Below are 17,682 nucleotides of genomic sequence, written 5' to 3'. Positions count from 1 at the left end.
TTCCCCGGGCCGCTCCTCCCGCCAGGCCGGCGTCACTGGCGGGGCGCCCGGGCGGGCGGCGGGTTATTTATAGCGCCGGCTGCGCGCGTCACGGAGCCCGGCCGGGCTGACGGGGCCGCTGACGCGCTTGGCCGCGGGGCCGAGGGCGCGGGGTGCGCGCGGGCGGCGACAATGGGCCGGAGCGCGCCCCTCCCGGGCCTCCGCGGGCCGCTCGCCGGGCCCCCCGCCCTCGGCCCCGCGCCCCCGCGGGGGTGGCTGGCCTCGGCCCCGGGGCTCAGCTCGGCGGTCCGCTCTCCCTGCCGCGCGCCCGGACTGCAGGAGGAGCTGGAGCCGGGCTGCTCGACCACTCCGCGCCCGGGGACGCGGCGACCTGGGGCCGGGAGCGCTGGGCAGGTAACGTGTATTGGACCGGGCTGGGGGCTCCGGGAGGCCCGGGGGCGGCCATTCCCCGACTTCTGTCCCCGCGGTGGCCCGCGCCGGGGCAGGAAGCCGAGGTGGGTGTGGAGCGCCAGAGCGGGAGAGAAACTTCGGTGTGACCAGTCCCAACAGGCTCCTCCCGAGAGGCCCGCGCCACCCGGGGAACCTTGTCGTCCTCCTCCCTAGACCCTCCCCGGCCAGCCCTTCCCCTCGTCTCCCCCATCCGGAGCCCTGGGACCACCACCCTCTGGCTCTCCGGAGCACCACTGTCGCTCTGGCAGGGACTTTTAGGGACTTGTTGGCCGCGGAGGCCAGCCTTGAGCCCCGTCCTTCCGGCTGCTCCGCAGCTCCCTCGCACGTGGCAGGCAAGCAGGCTGCCGAGAACTTGCTGCGCCTTCTAGGAAATTGCAATCGATTTGTAACGCACTTTCGCTAATTGGGAGTTCAGAATTAAACTTTAATAAAGCATTTGTGTCGTCTCGTCTAATTGTGAAGGCTTCCATTCGTCCTGGTAGACAGACTCTTAAGTCTCAAGTTAATGGCGCTAAGCTAGCTATCCCCTCCCACCCCCCACCCAGTACAATTCCGTCAGCCGTCGTCGGCGCAGCTGGATTTCTGTAAGGTACAGATGTTGCTAATGGCAGCTTAAGCACGGATGGGCAGATAGCATACGGAATGCAACATGTTGCCATATGGTTCCTTTAGCCTTTCACCTCCAGGGATATCAATCATATATATTCTGGGAGGAACCTAATGACTCTCTGAACAGCAAAATGAATTACCTGGTACAATTTATATCCCTTGACCTGATGCATTATAACAACAGGAAGATAGCATCGCCCGATTGCTGTGGTATAAATTGAGTTACAGAGCTACATTTCAAATTCTGTAATCAACTATTGGTAGTCTGAGGGACCCTACACATCGTTCTGGAAGTAAAATCGGTGTCTGCATCTTCTTTCTCCACCCTCTTCCGTCTCTAGATATGCAAAGTTAATAAAGTTTAACAAAACTGATCTTGGAAATTGCCACTCTATCTACTAACAGGTGAGGTGTGGAGAGGTGGAAAGTACAACTTCTGGAGTTAGTTACACCTAAGAATTCTTTAAGAACACCATGCTTCAAAGCCAGAAAATCTAAGGACTCCTAGGAAAAGTTATCAGTGTTATTCCTAAATATTGTTACATATATGAAATTTTCACCTAAAACCAACAAAATCCTACTTCAACTCTTAAGAAAACCGTTCTAAGAAATAATGACCTTAAAACCTCACTAGAACTTTTTCTGCAAACCAGTTCCTACACCCTGCTCCTTCTCGGTATCTTAATCCAAGCCTTGGTTGTGGATATAATGTGTATATAACGACTTTTTCCTTTCCAGGATGTCAGTATCAACACACCGAAGTCATCGTTTAGATCCTACTGAATGGCTTAGTAATACTTCACACTAGATTTTAAAATCTGGTGACTAATCGTAGCTGCCTTTAAGCCTGGAATATAAACATGATTGTCTTTTTACCGTACCTTGTATTTTTGATTCACAGATGCAGATCACAGTAAAAGACAAGCAATAACCTAAGAGTACAAATTCAAGTATTATTCACACATTAATTTCACATTTACTTTTCCGTATGAAGGGATATCTAAAGCTAGAAACATATAGGGTTTCTTTTTCTGCATTCAACAATATGTAAAATGTTCACGTGAACCGATAGACTAGACTACCAAAATATATAAAATAGACAAGAGCGTCTAAAAATGTGTTTATTTTTAATTTTATACATTTCAGAAAGTGATAGCATTTCCAAAGTTTATATATCATGTCCTTTCAGAATCATTTTTAAAGGCCAAGATGACACCCTCATCCCCTGGACACACACACCTTCTAATGGCTGATGGTTTGTGAAGCAGTGTTTGGGTTAGTTCAGACATTCTGTAATTATATCTAACGCCTTTTGCCTATTTATATATCAAAGAATCTTATACAGAACAACTTAGGCTGCATCTCACTTATGGCAAGATGCTTTGCTGGGCCTGATTTCCATAATCTTTACTAGCTGAGGTTTTAGTTTGTTCTGTAGCACCAATACTCTATGAATTTAAACTCAGACCAGGAGTGAACTTGTCAATAATGACTCCATCTTCATGACCTGTGAATTGACAGTGACCATGTCCCTTAATCAGTCGCACAGAACCTGCCTTATAAAGCTGTTATTGTCCTGGCCAGGTTCTGCAACCTTTTGTCAAGCCCTGTGATTATTAAAGTGTTCCTCCTTCAAATCCAGGCCAAAAGGCCTCCTGGGCTTCGTTTCAGAGTTCAAGCAAAATCTCAAGCAGCAATATTTGCTTTCTGTCTCCAGTTGTATCATTCTGTGTACATTTCACCGATAATCTCAGGCACCTTGACGGATATAAACTATGCATGCTTTTATCTACCTACATGGCAACAAACCTCAGATCTTACAGCATCACTTCAACTTAAGGAGTTGATAGATGTATACTGTTACTCTAAATAATGTCTCTGACTGCCAAGGGAATGACACAACTGCCATTGTGCTTGTCCATTAGGAAATAACTTTCTTTTTTATTTTTGAATGGTCAAACTTACACTTATCTTTTCAGTATTACCCTTCCATGTTGTTAATCGGATAATTTGTTTAGACAGGAAAACTTTCGAAAAATATGCATAGGTTGGCCAAGAAAATATTTCTGTGTTTCTGATGGCCGTGGATATAGGAGGACCTTAAGAAAAAAAAAAAGACAACTAGTTATATTCCCCATACCAAGTAATTATATTTCCACTTTTTTTTTTATCCCAGATAAATTTGTGGTCTTTAAGTTATACCAAGTTTGTGGTTATATCAAGGTAGCCTGTAACCAGTTATGAATAGGCATTAGGATTCTGGTAAAACTCCTCGTTCAGTTAAGTGGGGTTGTGAGTCATCAGGAAAGAGTGTGGACCCCACTGCACTCAAGTCTGCTTTTCGAATTCAAAACCCCTGTTGTTGTTGCATTCGAAGCTTGTTGCTCTCTTTTTTATGAGCATTTCATTAACAAAGGAAGTGGCAGTCTGTCATTTTACCCCAGTCAAGCAGGAAGTGGTCTCTCATCCTCATCAATATGCAGCTTTGTCTTCCTGCAGGGTGGTGTGAGTGCCATACAAAGCCATAGGAAAACTTGAGCTGGGTTACCCTTACTTTGACTGAAGACTGACAGGAGCTCTTTCTTTAATTAACCTTGTTCTTTTTCATGTTCTGTATTCAGATATTGAAATACAGTATTTTTATACATTTATCAGATTGTGTTTGCATTTATTTAATTTATGTTTCTTTTTTTAAAGCGTGTAGCCTTGAATGTTTGTTCTGATTTTTTTTTTTTCACATCATTACTCTGGTACTGCTTGATGTAACTTGATTAGCTCCCTCCCCAGTCATGATTGGTAATTAAAATAGGCATTAAAATTAGTCACTTAGCAATTTTGCTGTTCAATTGGCAATTAAATTACTTAATTGCAATTAAAGTCCTAATTTTAATTGGCAAAATGATAGATGTAGATTTAAGATAATATGTATAAATACTTTAATAAGTGTCTATATAAGGATTACTTAATTACTCAACTTCAAGTTTATGCTGTTAACTTTAGAACTTTTAAGTGAGCAATGAAATTTATATTACATCTATTCAAAGGATATGGTAATTAGATTTATTTCTTATCACTATAAGGGTCCTTGCTATAAGTTACTTTTGTAGTGTTCAAATTGTAAGCTTTATAATTGAGAATTGTGACAAGGAAAAGGGCATATATGTCTTCGTTGAATATATCAATACCTTATTTTCATTTTCATTAAAATAAGAGATTCTTTACCAATTAGCTTGAGAGAAAAAATAAAATGTAGTTATTTTCTTATTAAAGTAGAACAAAAAGTAGAACAAAGTATATGTATGAGATTTACATATAATGGTTGGAAAGTGTACATATTTTCTCTGTTTAAGGAATATATTTTATCTGTTTAAAGAAATCTTGTCTAGTATGTTAGAATAACTAATATCATTGGCTGTTGATAGAATTTTAGATGTCTTTTATAATAGTATATAAGTTTATTTTCAGAATTTTAAATGTATCTTAATATCTCCCATGCTTACTGAAATGATCAAATAAATTCTAAAATTAAAATTATTCTTCTTTTTAATAAAAGAGACTTTTTCATAAGAAAATATTAAGTCGTCTTTATAAAAGCAAGTATTAGGGGAGGGCCACTGTAAGCCAAGTATTAAGGGAAAAAAACCCAAAGATTTTTATTATGTAAAATAGTTTTTGAGTGGCATGAGGCCTTACCATATGTTCAGTTTTATGATTTTAATTTATAAGTAGAAGCTTCTAGAGAAAAGTGCTGTTTACTTCGGCACATCTTTACACATTTTCTAGCATTGAGTTCTGAATTAAAGTAAGACATTTTAAAAACCCATGGTCCTTGGTGAAAAACAGGCTGGGTAAAACTGAAGAAAAGCTGCCTGTATCTCTGTGGCTATCAAAGAAGCTGTCCACTTCTTCCGGTGTCCCACAGAAAGGGGCAGTTTGGTTGATTAATAGCCCATGATTGCAAATGAAATGGCAAAAGCAAAACAATAAAACATCTTTAATACTAATTTTTTTCTTTAGAGAACCAGATGTTTTAAAGTGAAAATTTATTTTTTTCTGTCACTTCTGGGAGACTGCCTACCAAATAACAACAAAGACTGTCAATGTGAATTTGTTCAAACATAATTTAAAACACATCGCTCTCACTTCAGTGCTTATAAGTACCAATACCTACACAATTAAAAAAAAAATGTTTAAGTTGTCCCAACTCTTATAGCACAGCATAGCAGGTATGTCTGTATCATTGTATCTGCATTGTGAGATATCCTCTGAATTCATTTGGGGAGAATACTGACATCAACCCCCAGAGCCTCTTCTCCATGCATTAAAATAGAAAATCCGATGGGATTACATTTATGTTTGCTCTCTAAATTATACCAAAAGCTCAGTTTTATTAAATATAATCTGCTTAGCCATGCAAAAAATAAAATACTTAGGTTTAGATGTGAGTTTATTTTCATTTATACTGATTTTTAATGAAAATATTTTTTTATGTAAGCCATATGTATGGCTTAGTATGTACTAGTATGAAAAGTAATATAACAACATTACCTTCATCAATGCTTAAGGTCTCATCATTATATTTATTAGTAGCAATAACTTAATTTATAGAAGGGCAGACCTACTATGCATAGAACCAATTCTTTGCTTCCATTATTTTAAATGATTAAGAAAATAGACCTTTATTAATGGTGAAACTTTACACATTTAAACATGGCAATAATTTAAAGTTTCACCAGACTCTGGATCCTGAAAAAATTAGTGTCATTTTAATTGAGTTATAAAATTCTTTATTTGAAATATTTATGTGTTAGAATGCAGAAGAATTGCAGCCATATAAACGCAGGATTTCAGTTTCTTTTAGCCTAAAGCATCATTTTAACATTTTCTGAAAGGTTGTTCAATTCTACATTTTGATTCCATTATATGTGTAATTAAACCTCTGTGCACAAAAGCATTCTCTTATGTACTAGCAAATATACCCACAGGAATTCTCTTCTCAACTATAATTTATTTAAACATGTAATCATAGGATTTTAAAACATGCTTTCATTTTTCCAAACTATATGCCAATTTGAACGGCTTTGAGATAAAATGAGAGTTTTTATTGCCGTTTTGGTTTTTTTTCCCCCCTCTGTGACCTAACAGTGAATTAAACATGGCCAGGAAGAAATAAAGAAAATCCATTGTGAACCTGATTCCATGTGTTAAACTGTATCACTGTTAGGGAAAATAGAAAAAAAAATAAATAAAGAGTTGTCGTTGTTTATGAATTCCACCACAATATGAACATTTGGGCCTGCAGACTTTTCTCCTGGGGCTTAGTTAGCCTAAGTAGTAAATAGCTAAGTGTGTGTGTGTGTGTGTGTGTGTGTGTGTGTGTGTGTGTGTTGAGCACGCGTGCTTGTGTGTGTGTGTGTGTGGGGGGGGAGATTGTCTCTTGAATATTGTGGAGTCAGGCCCCCTACTGACAAGATCAGTCAATTGCAGACCTTGTCTTTGCTCCTGCAGCTTCGTCCCTTCCAGTCAAGCGGGGAAAACAGTGGACTGAGGTTTTGAGGGTGGCCCCTTTAAACTTTATGATGTGTGCACTCGATCCCTTCACCTGGAGCATATGCCAGCCCTGACCCAAACTCCCACCGTAGAGTAGTCTCAGCCAAGAATGACTTTAAGAGTCTTTCCTCAGTTGTAGTAACATTCAGAGAAGCTGAAAGTAAATTTGAAAAGAGGGAAAACTCACACATGGATGGAAAAAGTCTTCACTTCCTCTCATTTACATGTTATAATGACCCTATTCTCGCTTATTATTGTAGTACATTGCTAAGACCTCTGCATTTTGATCTTGGGTATAACAAGCCTTGAGTAAAGGCTTTTCTTATCAGGAAACCAAGCACTGGAGGTTGCTAAAGAATAACCCTCGATACTGTGCTTGTTCCATGGCCTCTTTCCTCTCTTTAGGAGGGCATTTTCAAAATGTCCCCAGACTCAACTCCACCCAAACTGAATGTGTTTCTAATGACTCGGGGTAGAGGAGCCTGCAGCGGGCAACATATCTACTTAGCCGCTTTTGTGTAGGGAGGTCTGTGGCTACGACCTTAAACTCCTGATACCCGCTCTCCTGGAAGTGTATTAAAAAATAATAACTTCCACCCCAATGTCGCTAAGCTTGGGTTTCCGACTGTCTGAAAATAGCTGCCAGGAACCTGGCCCACCGCGAGGATCAAGGAAAGCTCCTGGTGACCGCACCCTGCTCCCTCTCGGAAGGGGAAAGGAACCCGGGAGGGCGCCTGTGAGCTGGAGTTGCTTCTATTTTGGGCCCAGCCTGGCCGGTGCGTCAATGCCTGCGCCCCTGCGTCACCGCCACCCCCACCCCCTTCCTTCTCCATTGCTCTCCAAACTCTCACTTTTTCCCTTTCGTTCGCGTGGAATCGTTGCTGCCCACGGGGCTCTGACGCTGCCGAGCTCACACTAATAAGTTGTTCTTCACCCTGCCCCCCTTTTTCACTCCCACCCCCACTTCCTGGTTGTTGTTGTTATTGTTTTTTTCCTTGCGCCCATTAGGGCACCAGTGAGCCGTAGCGGCAGCAGCTGGAGAAACAGCCGCAACATCTGGGGGAAACTGGTGGTCACGTAGGTTTCCCGGAGGCTGCTGCACAGTGGAGCCCGCGGCTTGTCTGGGCAGCCGCAGGGCACCCGATAGCAACGCCTCTGCAGCAGCAGGCTCGCTTAGTATGGAGCCGGCTAAGGCGGAGGTGCAGGCTAGGACTGAGAAACCCCACAACCCCGAGAGTTCCGCGGGGCTCTCCGCTGGTCCTAGGATCACCGAGAGGGGGGCCGAGCTGTACACGCACACACACACACACACACACACACACACACACACACACACACACACACACACCAATCGCTCGTCCCGGCAGCTTGGGAGCGAGCCAACGCTCGGGAGGAAGGGAGGAGGAGCGCTGTCCTGGGAGAAGGGGGCCCTACAAAGTCGCCCTCCCTTGCCCTCAGTCCCTTCCTGGCCTCGAGAGAAACCCAAAGAGGCCTGTCTGGCCCGCTTCCCGGGGGTACTGGGAGTAGGGTTAGCCCTCCGGAGGAGCTGCACTTCCTTTGCTAGAACGATCCACGCGTTTGGGGGGCGGATTGTCTTGCAGAGCAGAGCTGGAGGCGACTGAGAGGACCGCGGGCTAGGGCACGCTCCCACAGCTCCCGGGGACCCTGGGCAGAGGCAGTGGGCACACACACTCTACGTTTTGGCGAGATGCCGAGCAGCCAACCACCGCCTCAAGCTCCACTCCCCTAGTCGCTTCTCCCTCCATGCTTTCTTCTTGGTTGCGGGTGCGACAGCCCCTGCCTTGCAGAAAGCCGTGAAAGGGACCGAAGGGGCTTGGTGGGCACAGCGATGAAATGTCGTCGCTGTCAAGAGTTGACCGAGCGGGTGGGGGCGGTGGATCATGTCACCTTGCGCTGGAGGCGCACCTGTTGCCCGATTCTTTAATGTATTGTCTGCGAGAGAAAAGCAGGTAACAGTTCACTCCTACTTGTGGGGTCTTCTAAGGCCTGGCTCAGTGTCTACCCTCGTTCCTTCCACATTGCCTTAGTATATCTTTTTAGTTTCAGGAAAGAAAAATAGGCTCTGACCTCTCATCCCTCGAAAGGGGTAGGGAGAGTGGGTTTTAAAGAAGAGAAAGAGGGAATGCACGGACTTGGGGGAGTCCCATCTAACGCCCAAGTCTTTGGAGAGTTACAGTCACAGGACGACTGTCTCCACTTCTGCTAAGGAAGGAGTGTGTGGAGGGGAAGTTGGGAAGCTGCAAGGCACACCTCTGCCCAGGTGCCAGCTACCTGGCCCACGCCCGCGTTCTTTTCCGTTCAAGCTTTTGTTGTACCCTCCCCACGTGTGAGGACTCCGGGTCGAGGGGGGGGGGCAGGTGGAGCGTGGCATCACCGCGGGCTTCACGGACCTGGGTTGCAGAAGTCACACTTCTATCGGAAAAAAAAAAATCCACCCAAGTGGGCTACCAAGGTGAACCGTTCCCACCTTAAAATCAGCCCCAGTCGTGACGTCAGGTCGGAAATATACCAAAGCGAGCGCGGGCCAGGAGTCCGGGGAGCGCGGCGGCTCGGCGATTGGACCGCGGGCCGCTGACGCGGGCTGACGCGCGCAGACTTTAGGTGCATGTTGGCAGCAGCAGCGCGAGCCACATAAACAAAGGCACATTGGCGGCCAGGGCCAGTCCGCCCCGCGGCTCCGCACGGCTCCGCGTCCTTCTCTCCTGCCCCGCCGGCTGCCTCCCTCTCTCGCGGCCGGGCTGGCTGCGTGTGGCTCTCCGCGCCTCGCTCCCGCAGCGCTCCCGCGGACCCGGGCTCCTCCGCTTCCCGGAGGGAACTGCACTTCGGCGGAGTTGAATGAATGAAGAGAACGGAGAAGTGAGTAGATGCGGCGGGGCCGCCCCGCGATCACGCGTCCTCCGGGTCTCCGCGGACCGGGGAACGGGTTCTCTGCAAGTGGGCGCCGGGAGCCGCGGAGAGCGAAGGGGCTGGGGGAGTTGGGGGGGAGGGATGGCGAGGGGGCGCGCGCAGCTCCGCCGAGCTTCTGCTGGAACTCCGGTGGTAGCGTAAAGGGGGGGAGTTGGCTGCCGGCGGAGGTTTCCAGGCTTCTCATTGGTGGATGTGGCAAGGGGGACTCCCATAGTTTTAGGAGAAGCGGACTTGCCCGCGGAGATGTGCGCAAAGTTTGCTCTTGGTGTGAAATTGATTGTGGCTTGAGGAGGCTCCATGTGGGAAACAGTCCTGGAGAGAAAGTTTACGTGTTGCTTGGGAACAGTGTCGCTCAGCTCGCCCGCTTTCGGAGGTTTCCCGGATCTCGTCGAGTAAGGGTGGTTTCGGTGTAGGGTCCTGTTGCGAAGTTGCCTGGAATGGCTGGATTTGACATATGCTGTCTTTGGGGAGTTTGTCAGTGTGTGCGTGAGGTAAAGGATACAGTTAGGAAACTGTGACACAGCCACGGGTTAATATCCAGCACAGACAGATTTTCAAGGGCGGCGGCGGCGGATGGGGGGGGGGGGTAAGGCGAGAGTCTTCTGGTTTTTCTTGTTAACCTTCTCCACTCCTTGAAGCAAGCAAGATTATGGAAGGGGGGGGGGGGCAAAAGGAGAGGGTGTTCGGATTTCCTTTCTTTCCTTTTCTTTCTTTTTTCTTTTTTTTTTCTTTCTTTAATTAACAAGATCGGCTATGCTCTAGAATGCCTTGCAAGTGGGAGCATCTGAATAAAAGCTAGGACACGAGAATGCCAAGGCCCAGCAAGTAGGCAGCCCGCGGAAAGCATTGTGGAGAAGGTGTTTAGCTTGCTGTGCTGGGAAGTGCGTCTAACTTTGGTGCAGTATCATATACGTAATATTTCCTTCCCTCTGCAGTTGACCCAAGATACTCCTGGTAGAGGTCTCTCTCATCACCCCTGGGCCATTAAAGGTGTTGAAAATCCAGTTCTCTGGAGGAACACCAATTCACTTGCACCTCAATCCCCAGGGCTGGATCAAAAACAATTACAAAAGCTACACACTTGCACACCCGCACTGGCTGCTTGCTTGTCCAGGCCTTGCTAACATTTTCTAAGTGTGGCATCTTCTATTGTTTTTTTTTTTTTTTTTTCACGGTGTACTCTTGAGTTCTGCTAACTTTCTTTCTCCTTCTAAGAGAAAAGTCCATTTGACTACGAGAGAAATATCAAGAGGAGGCTTTGGTGCTGTGTTTTCTCCTTCGCCTAGACTTCTTAGGCTTGAAATAAAGTAGAATGGCATCAGCCCTTCCATCTATATAGCAAAGGGGCCAATTCATTATATCGTTCAGTATTTTGTAGACTCATGGGATAATGGCCACACAGGATGATTTCTCTGCAGGGATTTACACTGGGAGATGAGTGGTTAGACTTTATCTGCTGTTTAGCCATGTCTCTGCACATTCATTTTGAGCTGCTGTTTGGTTAAGTCGTCACACTCATTTCCAAGGAAGCGCTGAAGGGACTGTTGAGTGAGTCCGCATGTGCCTGGCCAAGTCTTGGTGGGGAGACATCCTGAAACTTCCTGTGTCTGTATTTCAGGGAGATCTGACGGGCTGGATTCCCAATAGCTCTTTTTAAAAAAAATCTTGGAAACTTTGTCCTTCGCTGAATTACGACACTGTCCACCTTTAATTTCCTCGAAAACTCCAATAACTCGGCTGAAGGTTAGTGAGCTTTTTCTTTCATTACCTTTCCCGAGTTCCCCTTATATCCAGAAAGAAAGAAAGAAAAAAAGAAAGAAAGAAAGAAAGAAAGAAAGAAAGAAAGAAAGAAAGAAAGAAAGAAAGAAAGAAAGAAAGAAAGAAAAAAGAGCAACAGGATCTTTTCAGGTCAACCCTGTGTCTTATGGTTACAGAGAACAACTTTCTCATTGTGCAATTCGACTTCATTTCTAGATCATGGGTTCTAGAAATCTGTGGACTCTGAGCTTCAAAGAAGAGGCTTGTCAGAGTGGGATTGTCTGCGGGAAGGGGGTGGAGCGGGGAGGGGGGAGCGTTTGGAAATATCCGGGAGTGTAGACCCTCAACAGCTTTCCAGCTCCGGGTCTTCCAGGGATTAGCCCTTTCCTTTCTTCATCGCTGTTCGACCCCGTTTGCCCTCCCCCTTGTACCCCTAAGCCGCCCATTCCCCCTGACGCCGCGGGCTGCCGGTGTAGCTCCAGGTGTACCCGAGCCCGGAAGAAAGTGTTCCGTTGACCAGGCTGAGTGTCTATCACCCTGTTTCATTTCCAGCCATGCCTTGTGTTCAGGCGCAGTATGGGTCCTCGCCTCAAGGAGCCAGCCCCGCTTCTCAGAGCTACAGTTACCACTCTTCGGGAGAATACAGCTCCGATTTCTTAACTCCAGAGTTTGTCAAGTTTAGCATGGACCTCACCAACACTGAAATTACTGCCACCACTTCTCTCCCCAGCTTCAGTACCTTTATGGACAACTACAGCACAGGCTACGACGTCAAGCCACCTTGCTTGTACCAAATGCCCCTGTCCGGACAGCAGTCCTCCATTAAGGTAGAAGACATTCAGATGCACAACTACCAGCAACACAGCCACCTGCCCCCTCAGTCCGAGGAGATGATGCCACACAGCGGGTCGGTTTACTACAAGCCCTCTTCGCCCCCGACACCCAGTACCCCGAGCTTCCAGGTGCAGCATAGCCCGATGTGGGACGATCCAGGCTCCCTTCACAACTTCCACCAGAACTACGTGGCCACTACGCATATGATCGAGCAGAGGAAGACACCTGTCTCCCGCCTTTCACTCTTCTCCTTTAAGCAGTCGCCCCCGGGCACTCCTGTGTCTAGCTGCCAGATGCGCTTCGACGGGCCTCTGCACGTCCCCATGAACCCGGAGCCCGCGGGCAGCCACCACGTAGTGGATGGGCAGACCTTCGCCGTGCCCAACCCCATTCGCAAGCCGGCATCCATGGGCTTCCCGGGCCTGCAGATCGGCCACGCGTCGCAGTTGCTTGACACGCAGGTGCCCTCGCCGCCGTCCCGGGGCTCTCCCTCCAATGAGGGTCTGTGCGCTGTTTGCGGTGACAACGCGGCCTGTCAGCACTACGGGGTTCGCACTTGTGAGGGCTGCAAAGGTTTCTTTAAGGTGAGCAAGACAGGGCGGAGATGGCAGGTAGCGGTGACCTTATACCTGAGACCCAACAGTGCACCCTCACCTTCCAGTTGGCAGCCCAGCTCGAGTTCCCTGCAGCTACCCACGGGCTTTGGAAGGGGCTTTGGGGGTGTCTAAGGAAAGAAATAAGAAAGAATGGGAGAGTCAGGGTTTCATTCCCACCCCCGCCCCCGCCCCTCGCGCCCCACAGCAACCTGCAGCCCCGGCGGGCTCCAGCCCGAAATTGCTGGAGCCAGAGTTGGAAGAAGGCTATTTGCATGTGTTAGGCGCTGTCTTCCTTGTTCAGATTGAAATTGGTTAGGACAGAGAACCGTGTCTGAGCTAACCAAGTGGAACAGAATTCCCTATGGTCAAATTAAGTGATCTCTTTATTTCGCCATCCTGATTGAATAATCTTATCATTTTAAATAGAGAAGGTCTCCAAGGAATGTAAATAATATGAATGCCCACGGATTTGTATTTACTGAGCGTCTCCTGCTCCTTCTCCCGGCATATAAAACACAGCAAGGAGCGGTAAGGTTAGCTCAAATGTTAACGCTATCAATTTTCTTCTGGTAAATGCCCTGGGGAGGAAAAGGAAAGGAAATAGGAAGAAAAGAAAAAGGAAAAAAAGAAATTTAAAGAGTAGTGTTTGTGTTTGTAGGGAAGGAATGCAGATCCAAGCCACTTAAAAAAAATGTGTCTGGTTTGCTGGACTTTGAATTAAAAAAAATAATAATTTGGGGCCTACATTCTCTCCTTCTACAGCGCACGGTGCAAAAAAACGCGAAATATGTGTGTTTAGCAAATAAAAACTGCCCAGTGGACAAGCGCCGCCGAAATCGTTGTCAGTACTGTCGGTTTCAGAAGTGCCTAGCTGTTGGGATGGTTAAAGAAGGTAGGTCGAGGCCATCTGTTGACCTTCCACCCAGTTCCCCGGGAAGACCACCAGCTGCTTGTGGACTCTGGTTCCTGCCTCACTTGCCACTCCCTGACTCCAGAATTCCATTGCTAAATGCCCTCCTCTAAAGAAAGCCACCCAGCCCTCCTTGTCTTTAAGTAGAGGGCCCAGTTGGAGGGCGGTATAAAATAACCCGCCGTTTATTAATGCTTCTAGTCAGTAAAGACTTTACAGGCAGAGGAGCCCTGGACCACCAGGTCGGAGGCTTCCACTGTTTTCTCCGGGGAGGAGGCTGTGAGGCAGCTGAGTTTGGGCTCAAGGGAATAGCGTTAACCCTTGAGTAATTCCTTTACAGTGGTTCGCACGGACAGTTTAAAAGGCCGGAGAGGTCGTTTACCTTCGAAGCCGAAGAGCCCACAGGATCCCTCTCCCCCCTCACCTCCGGTGAGTCTGATCAGTGCCCTTGTCAGAGCCCACGTCGACTCCAATCCGGCGATGACCAGCCTGGACTACTCCAGGGTAAGAAGCTAGTGGACAAGCCAACGAATGGGCAGGACCCTTTCCCTGTACCTAGCTTTAGCACACCCCCAGACTGAAGGGTAAAGGAGGAACACTAGAATATATACTTCACAACTTTGGGCAGGTTTTCAGGAGACAGAGAGGTGGTGCAGCTCAAAGTATAGACCAGAGAGTACGCCCAGAGGGGTTGAATCTTTGTGAACCATTATTGCCCGACAGTCCCTCCACCTGCGGTCTGAAAGGCAAAACCTAGACACTCTATGCTTAACCTTCCTTCCTACATCTACTTTACAAAGTTACTAGAATACCCCCACCCCCGCCCCTTGACTTGTCTGGGGCCCGAGAGTGAAAAGAGGGATGGAAGGGACGGCAGCGGGGATCTGGGGGTCAGGGATCAAGTGGTGCAATTCTTCTTTTACTCCAGCTGTGAAAAATGTGCAGGCTTTGCGTGGAGGGAGTGTGGGCAAGCCTCGTAGCGACTGCAATATTATTAAGCTTTGCAAAGGGCACCTCCGCTCAAGACCCACTCTGGGATTAGCATGAACACTACCGTGTCAATTGTTTTGTGGAGATAAGACTGAACGTTTCCCAGGGCTGGATGGCACTGTATTTAGTCTGTATGGAAATGGTAATTTACATATTTAAAGCAGCGACCTCATAGCACCGTCCCTAATTGAATTAATTGCCCCGGAACATCTAATTTCCTTACTGGTCAGAGAGAGGTTTAATTGTTATAAAAACCTGGCTCCCCTACTAGAAACGGGGTTAGCAATTTCACGGGTTATATATTTTAGAGAACCTCATTAAGTGCTTTTTAAAATGAAATTCCAGTTCCAGGCAAACCCTGACTATCAGATGAGTGGAGATGATACCCAGCACATCCAGCAGTTCTACGATCTCCTGACTGGCTCTATGGAGATCATCAGAGGCTGGGCAGAGAAGATCCCTGGTTTTGCTGACCTGCCCAAAGCCGATCAGGACCTGCTTTTTGAATCAGCTTTCTTAGAATTATTTGTTCTGCGCTTAGCATACAGGTAATAAGGGAGGCCTGGAGGAGGAATCGGAAGTAAAGGAAAGGGAGAAAAAAAAAAAAGGGTTGGGGTGGGGGGGTAAGCCAAAAACAAAACAAAGATGAAGAAGGGAAGGAATGAGCTCAGAGCCTTGGGTGACCGGAGTAGAGGTGGGATAGGGGAGTTCTTGATTGTTATGAAATTAAACCCTTTCAAGGTCCACTGGTCTACATTTTATTAACTCTTCAGTAATTAGGTGCCTCTTAAATCCCTCATTTATTGCTCTTCAAGTAATTAGTTGTTTAGCTTCTCTCTCTCTCTTTTTCTCCCCTCTCTCTTTGGTATTAATTGCAGGTCCAACCCAGTGGAGGGTAAACTCATCTTTTGCAGTGGGGTGGTCTTGCACAGGTTGCAATGCGTTCGTGGCTTTGGGGAATGGATTGATTCCATTGTTGAATTCTCCTCCAACTTGCAGAATATGAACATCGACATTTCTGCCTTCTCCTGCATTGCTGCCCTGGCTATGGTGACAGGTCAGTACTGCTGGTGCAGGGCACGTCCCCTTCGGAACTTCCTCTGGTGGGACCGGCCATGGCTTTCCCTAATCACAGATTCTCTCTGATTCTGCCAGCCGTCTAACTCCCTGTTCTTTCTTTTGTTTCTGGTTGCACTTTTCTGCAGAGAGACACGGGCTCAAGGAACCCAAGAGAGTGGAAGAGCTACAAAACAAAATTGTAAATTGTCTTAAAGACCATGTGACTTTCAATAACGGGGGCTTGAATCGACCCAACTACCTGTCTAAACTGTTGGGCAAGCTACCAGAACTCCGCACTCTTTGCACGCAGGGGCTTCAGCGCATTTTCTACCTGAAATTGGAAGACTTGGTACCACCGCCAGCAATAATTGACAAACTTTTCCTGGACACCTTACCTTTCTAAGACCTTCTCCCATGCACGTCAAAGAACTGGAATGAAAAAAAAAAAATCAGCCAGAGGGGGCTGGTCACATGGGCAGAGAGCTGGCTGAAGTGTCCAGTTCATCTCATCTCCCTTCTGTAGACCCTTAGCCCTCACCCCTAAAGTAAACAAACAAACAGACAAACAAAAACACAAATAAAAACTGTCGCTATTTCCTAACCTGCAGGCAGAACCTGAAAGGGCATTTTGGCTCCGGGGCATCCTGGATTTAGAAAACGGACAGCACACAGTACAGTGGTATAAACTTTTTATTATCAGTTCAAAATCAGTTTGTTGTTCAGAAGAAAGATTGCTAATGTATGATGGGAAATGTTTGGCCATGCTTGTTTGTTGCAGTTAAGACAAATGTAAGACACACACACACACACACACACACACACACACACACACACACACACACACACCTTAATGGGACCATCATAATTGCCCTTTAACAAGACTTAAAGTTTTCTGCTGTAAAGAAAGCTGTAATATATAGTAAAACTAAATGTTGCGTGGGTGGCATGAATTGAAGGCAGAGGCTTGTAAATTTATCCAATGCAGTTTGGCTTTTTAAATTATTTTGTGCCTATTTATGAATAAATATTACAAATTCTAAAAAGTAAGTGTGTTTGCAAAAAAATAACTACATAAAAAGGGGGCAAGCATGTGATTCTAGGTTGAAGATGTTATAGGCACTTGCTACTCAGTAATGTCTATATTATATAAATAGTATTTCAGACACTATGTAGTCTGTTAGATTTTATAAAGATTGGTAGTTATCTGAGCTTAAACATTTTCTCAATTGTATAATAGGTGGGCACAAGTATCAATACATTGGAAAATCCTGGCAAAAGGGACACATAGTGTTTGTAACGCCGTCCAACATTCCTTGTTTGTAAGTGTTGTATGTACGATTGATGTTGATAAAAGAAAGTTTATATCTTGATTATTTTGTTGTCTAAAGCTAAACAAAACTTGCATGCAGCAGCTTTTGACTGTTTCCAGAGTGCTTATAATATACATAACTCCCTGGAAATTACTGAGCACTTTGAATTTTTTTGTTTTTTTTATGTCTAAAATTGTCAGTTAATATATTATTTTATGTTTGAGTAAGAATTTTAATATTGCCATATCCTGTAGTATTTTCTTTGTATATTTCTAGTACGGCACACGAGATGAGTCACTGCCTTTTTTTTCTATGGTGTACGACAGTTAGAGATGCTGATTTTTTTTCCCTGATAAATTCTTTCTTTAAGAAAGACAATTTCAATGTTTACAACAATAAACCACGTAAATGAACGGAACTTTGTCTTATTTCTGGGCCAGGAAAAATGATGACTAAGACAACATGTACAAGAAAGAGGCAAAAGTGGAGACTGGTTTGGGGTAGGTCACTTACATGACATCTGAATTTCACACTGACCGCCTGGATCCATTGTGGCAAAGGGAAGGGTGTAATTGAACTAATTATCTAGGGAGTTCAGTGCAATATTTTTCCTTAGCCTGAGTTTTTCCAGTCTGCTGACCAACGTTCATCAGAATCAATTGAGAATATCTTACTTTTGCAAGTTTTG

General features: G+C 46.0%; 1 protein-coding gene across 4 annotated transcripts; it reads left to right on the top strand.

Moving 5' to 3' along the window:
• The first annotated feature begins 307 nt into the window (after positions 1-307).
• Nr4a2 (nuclear receptor subfamily 4 group A member 2) lies at positions 308-17,412 on the top strand. Of its 4 annotated transcripts, none has more exons than XM_052182497.1 (8): positions 308-393; positions 11,156-11,280; positions 11,848-12,713; positions 13,488-13,617; positions 13,976-14,139; positions 14,971-15,173; positions 15,504-15,682; positions 15,831-17,412. In XM_052182497.1, exons 3-8 carry the CDS (start codon positions 11,850-11,852, stop codon positions 16,085-16,087), a joined length of 1,797 nt encoding a protein of 598 aa, XP_052038457.1. In that variant the 5' UTR covers positions 308-393; positions 11,156-11,280; positions 11,848-11,849; the 3' UTR covers positions 16,088-17,412. The 4 variants fall into 4 exon arrangements, 3 of the variants coding, with proteins under 3 accessions (XP_052038457.1, XP_052038458.1, XP_052038456.1); XR_007977854.1 differs by lacking the exon at positions 308-393 and adding an exon at positions 8,748-9,486 and having other exon boundaries at positions 15,625-15,682; positions 15,831-15,870; XM_052182498.1 differs by lacking the exon at positions 308-393 and adding an exon at positions 8,748-9,486 and having other exon boundaries at positions 12,026-12,713.
• The last annotated feature ends 270 nt before the right edge of the window (positions 17,413-17,682 follow it).

The sequence above is a fragment of the Apodemus sylvaticus genome, chromosome 5 (genome assembly GCF_947179515.1).
Source record: "Apodemus sylvaticus chromosome 5, mApoSyl1.1, whole genome shotgun sequence".
In the NCBI taxonomy this organism is placed as follows: Eukaryota; Metazoa; Chordata; class Mammalia; order Rodentia; family Muridae; genus Apodemus; species Apodemus sylvaticus.
Note: the sequence above shows the minus strand (reverse complement) of the source record. Positions and strands in the feature narration are given on the sequence as shown.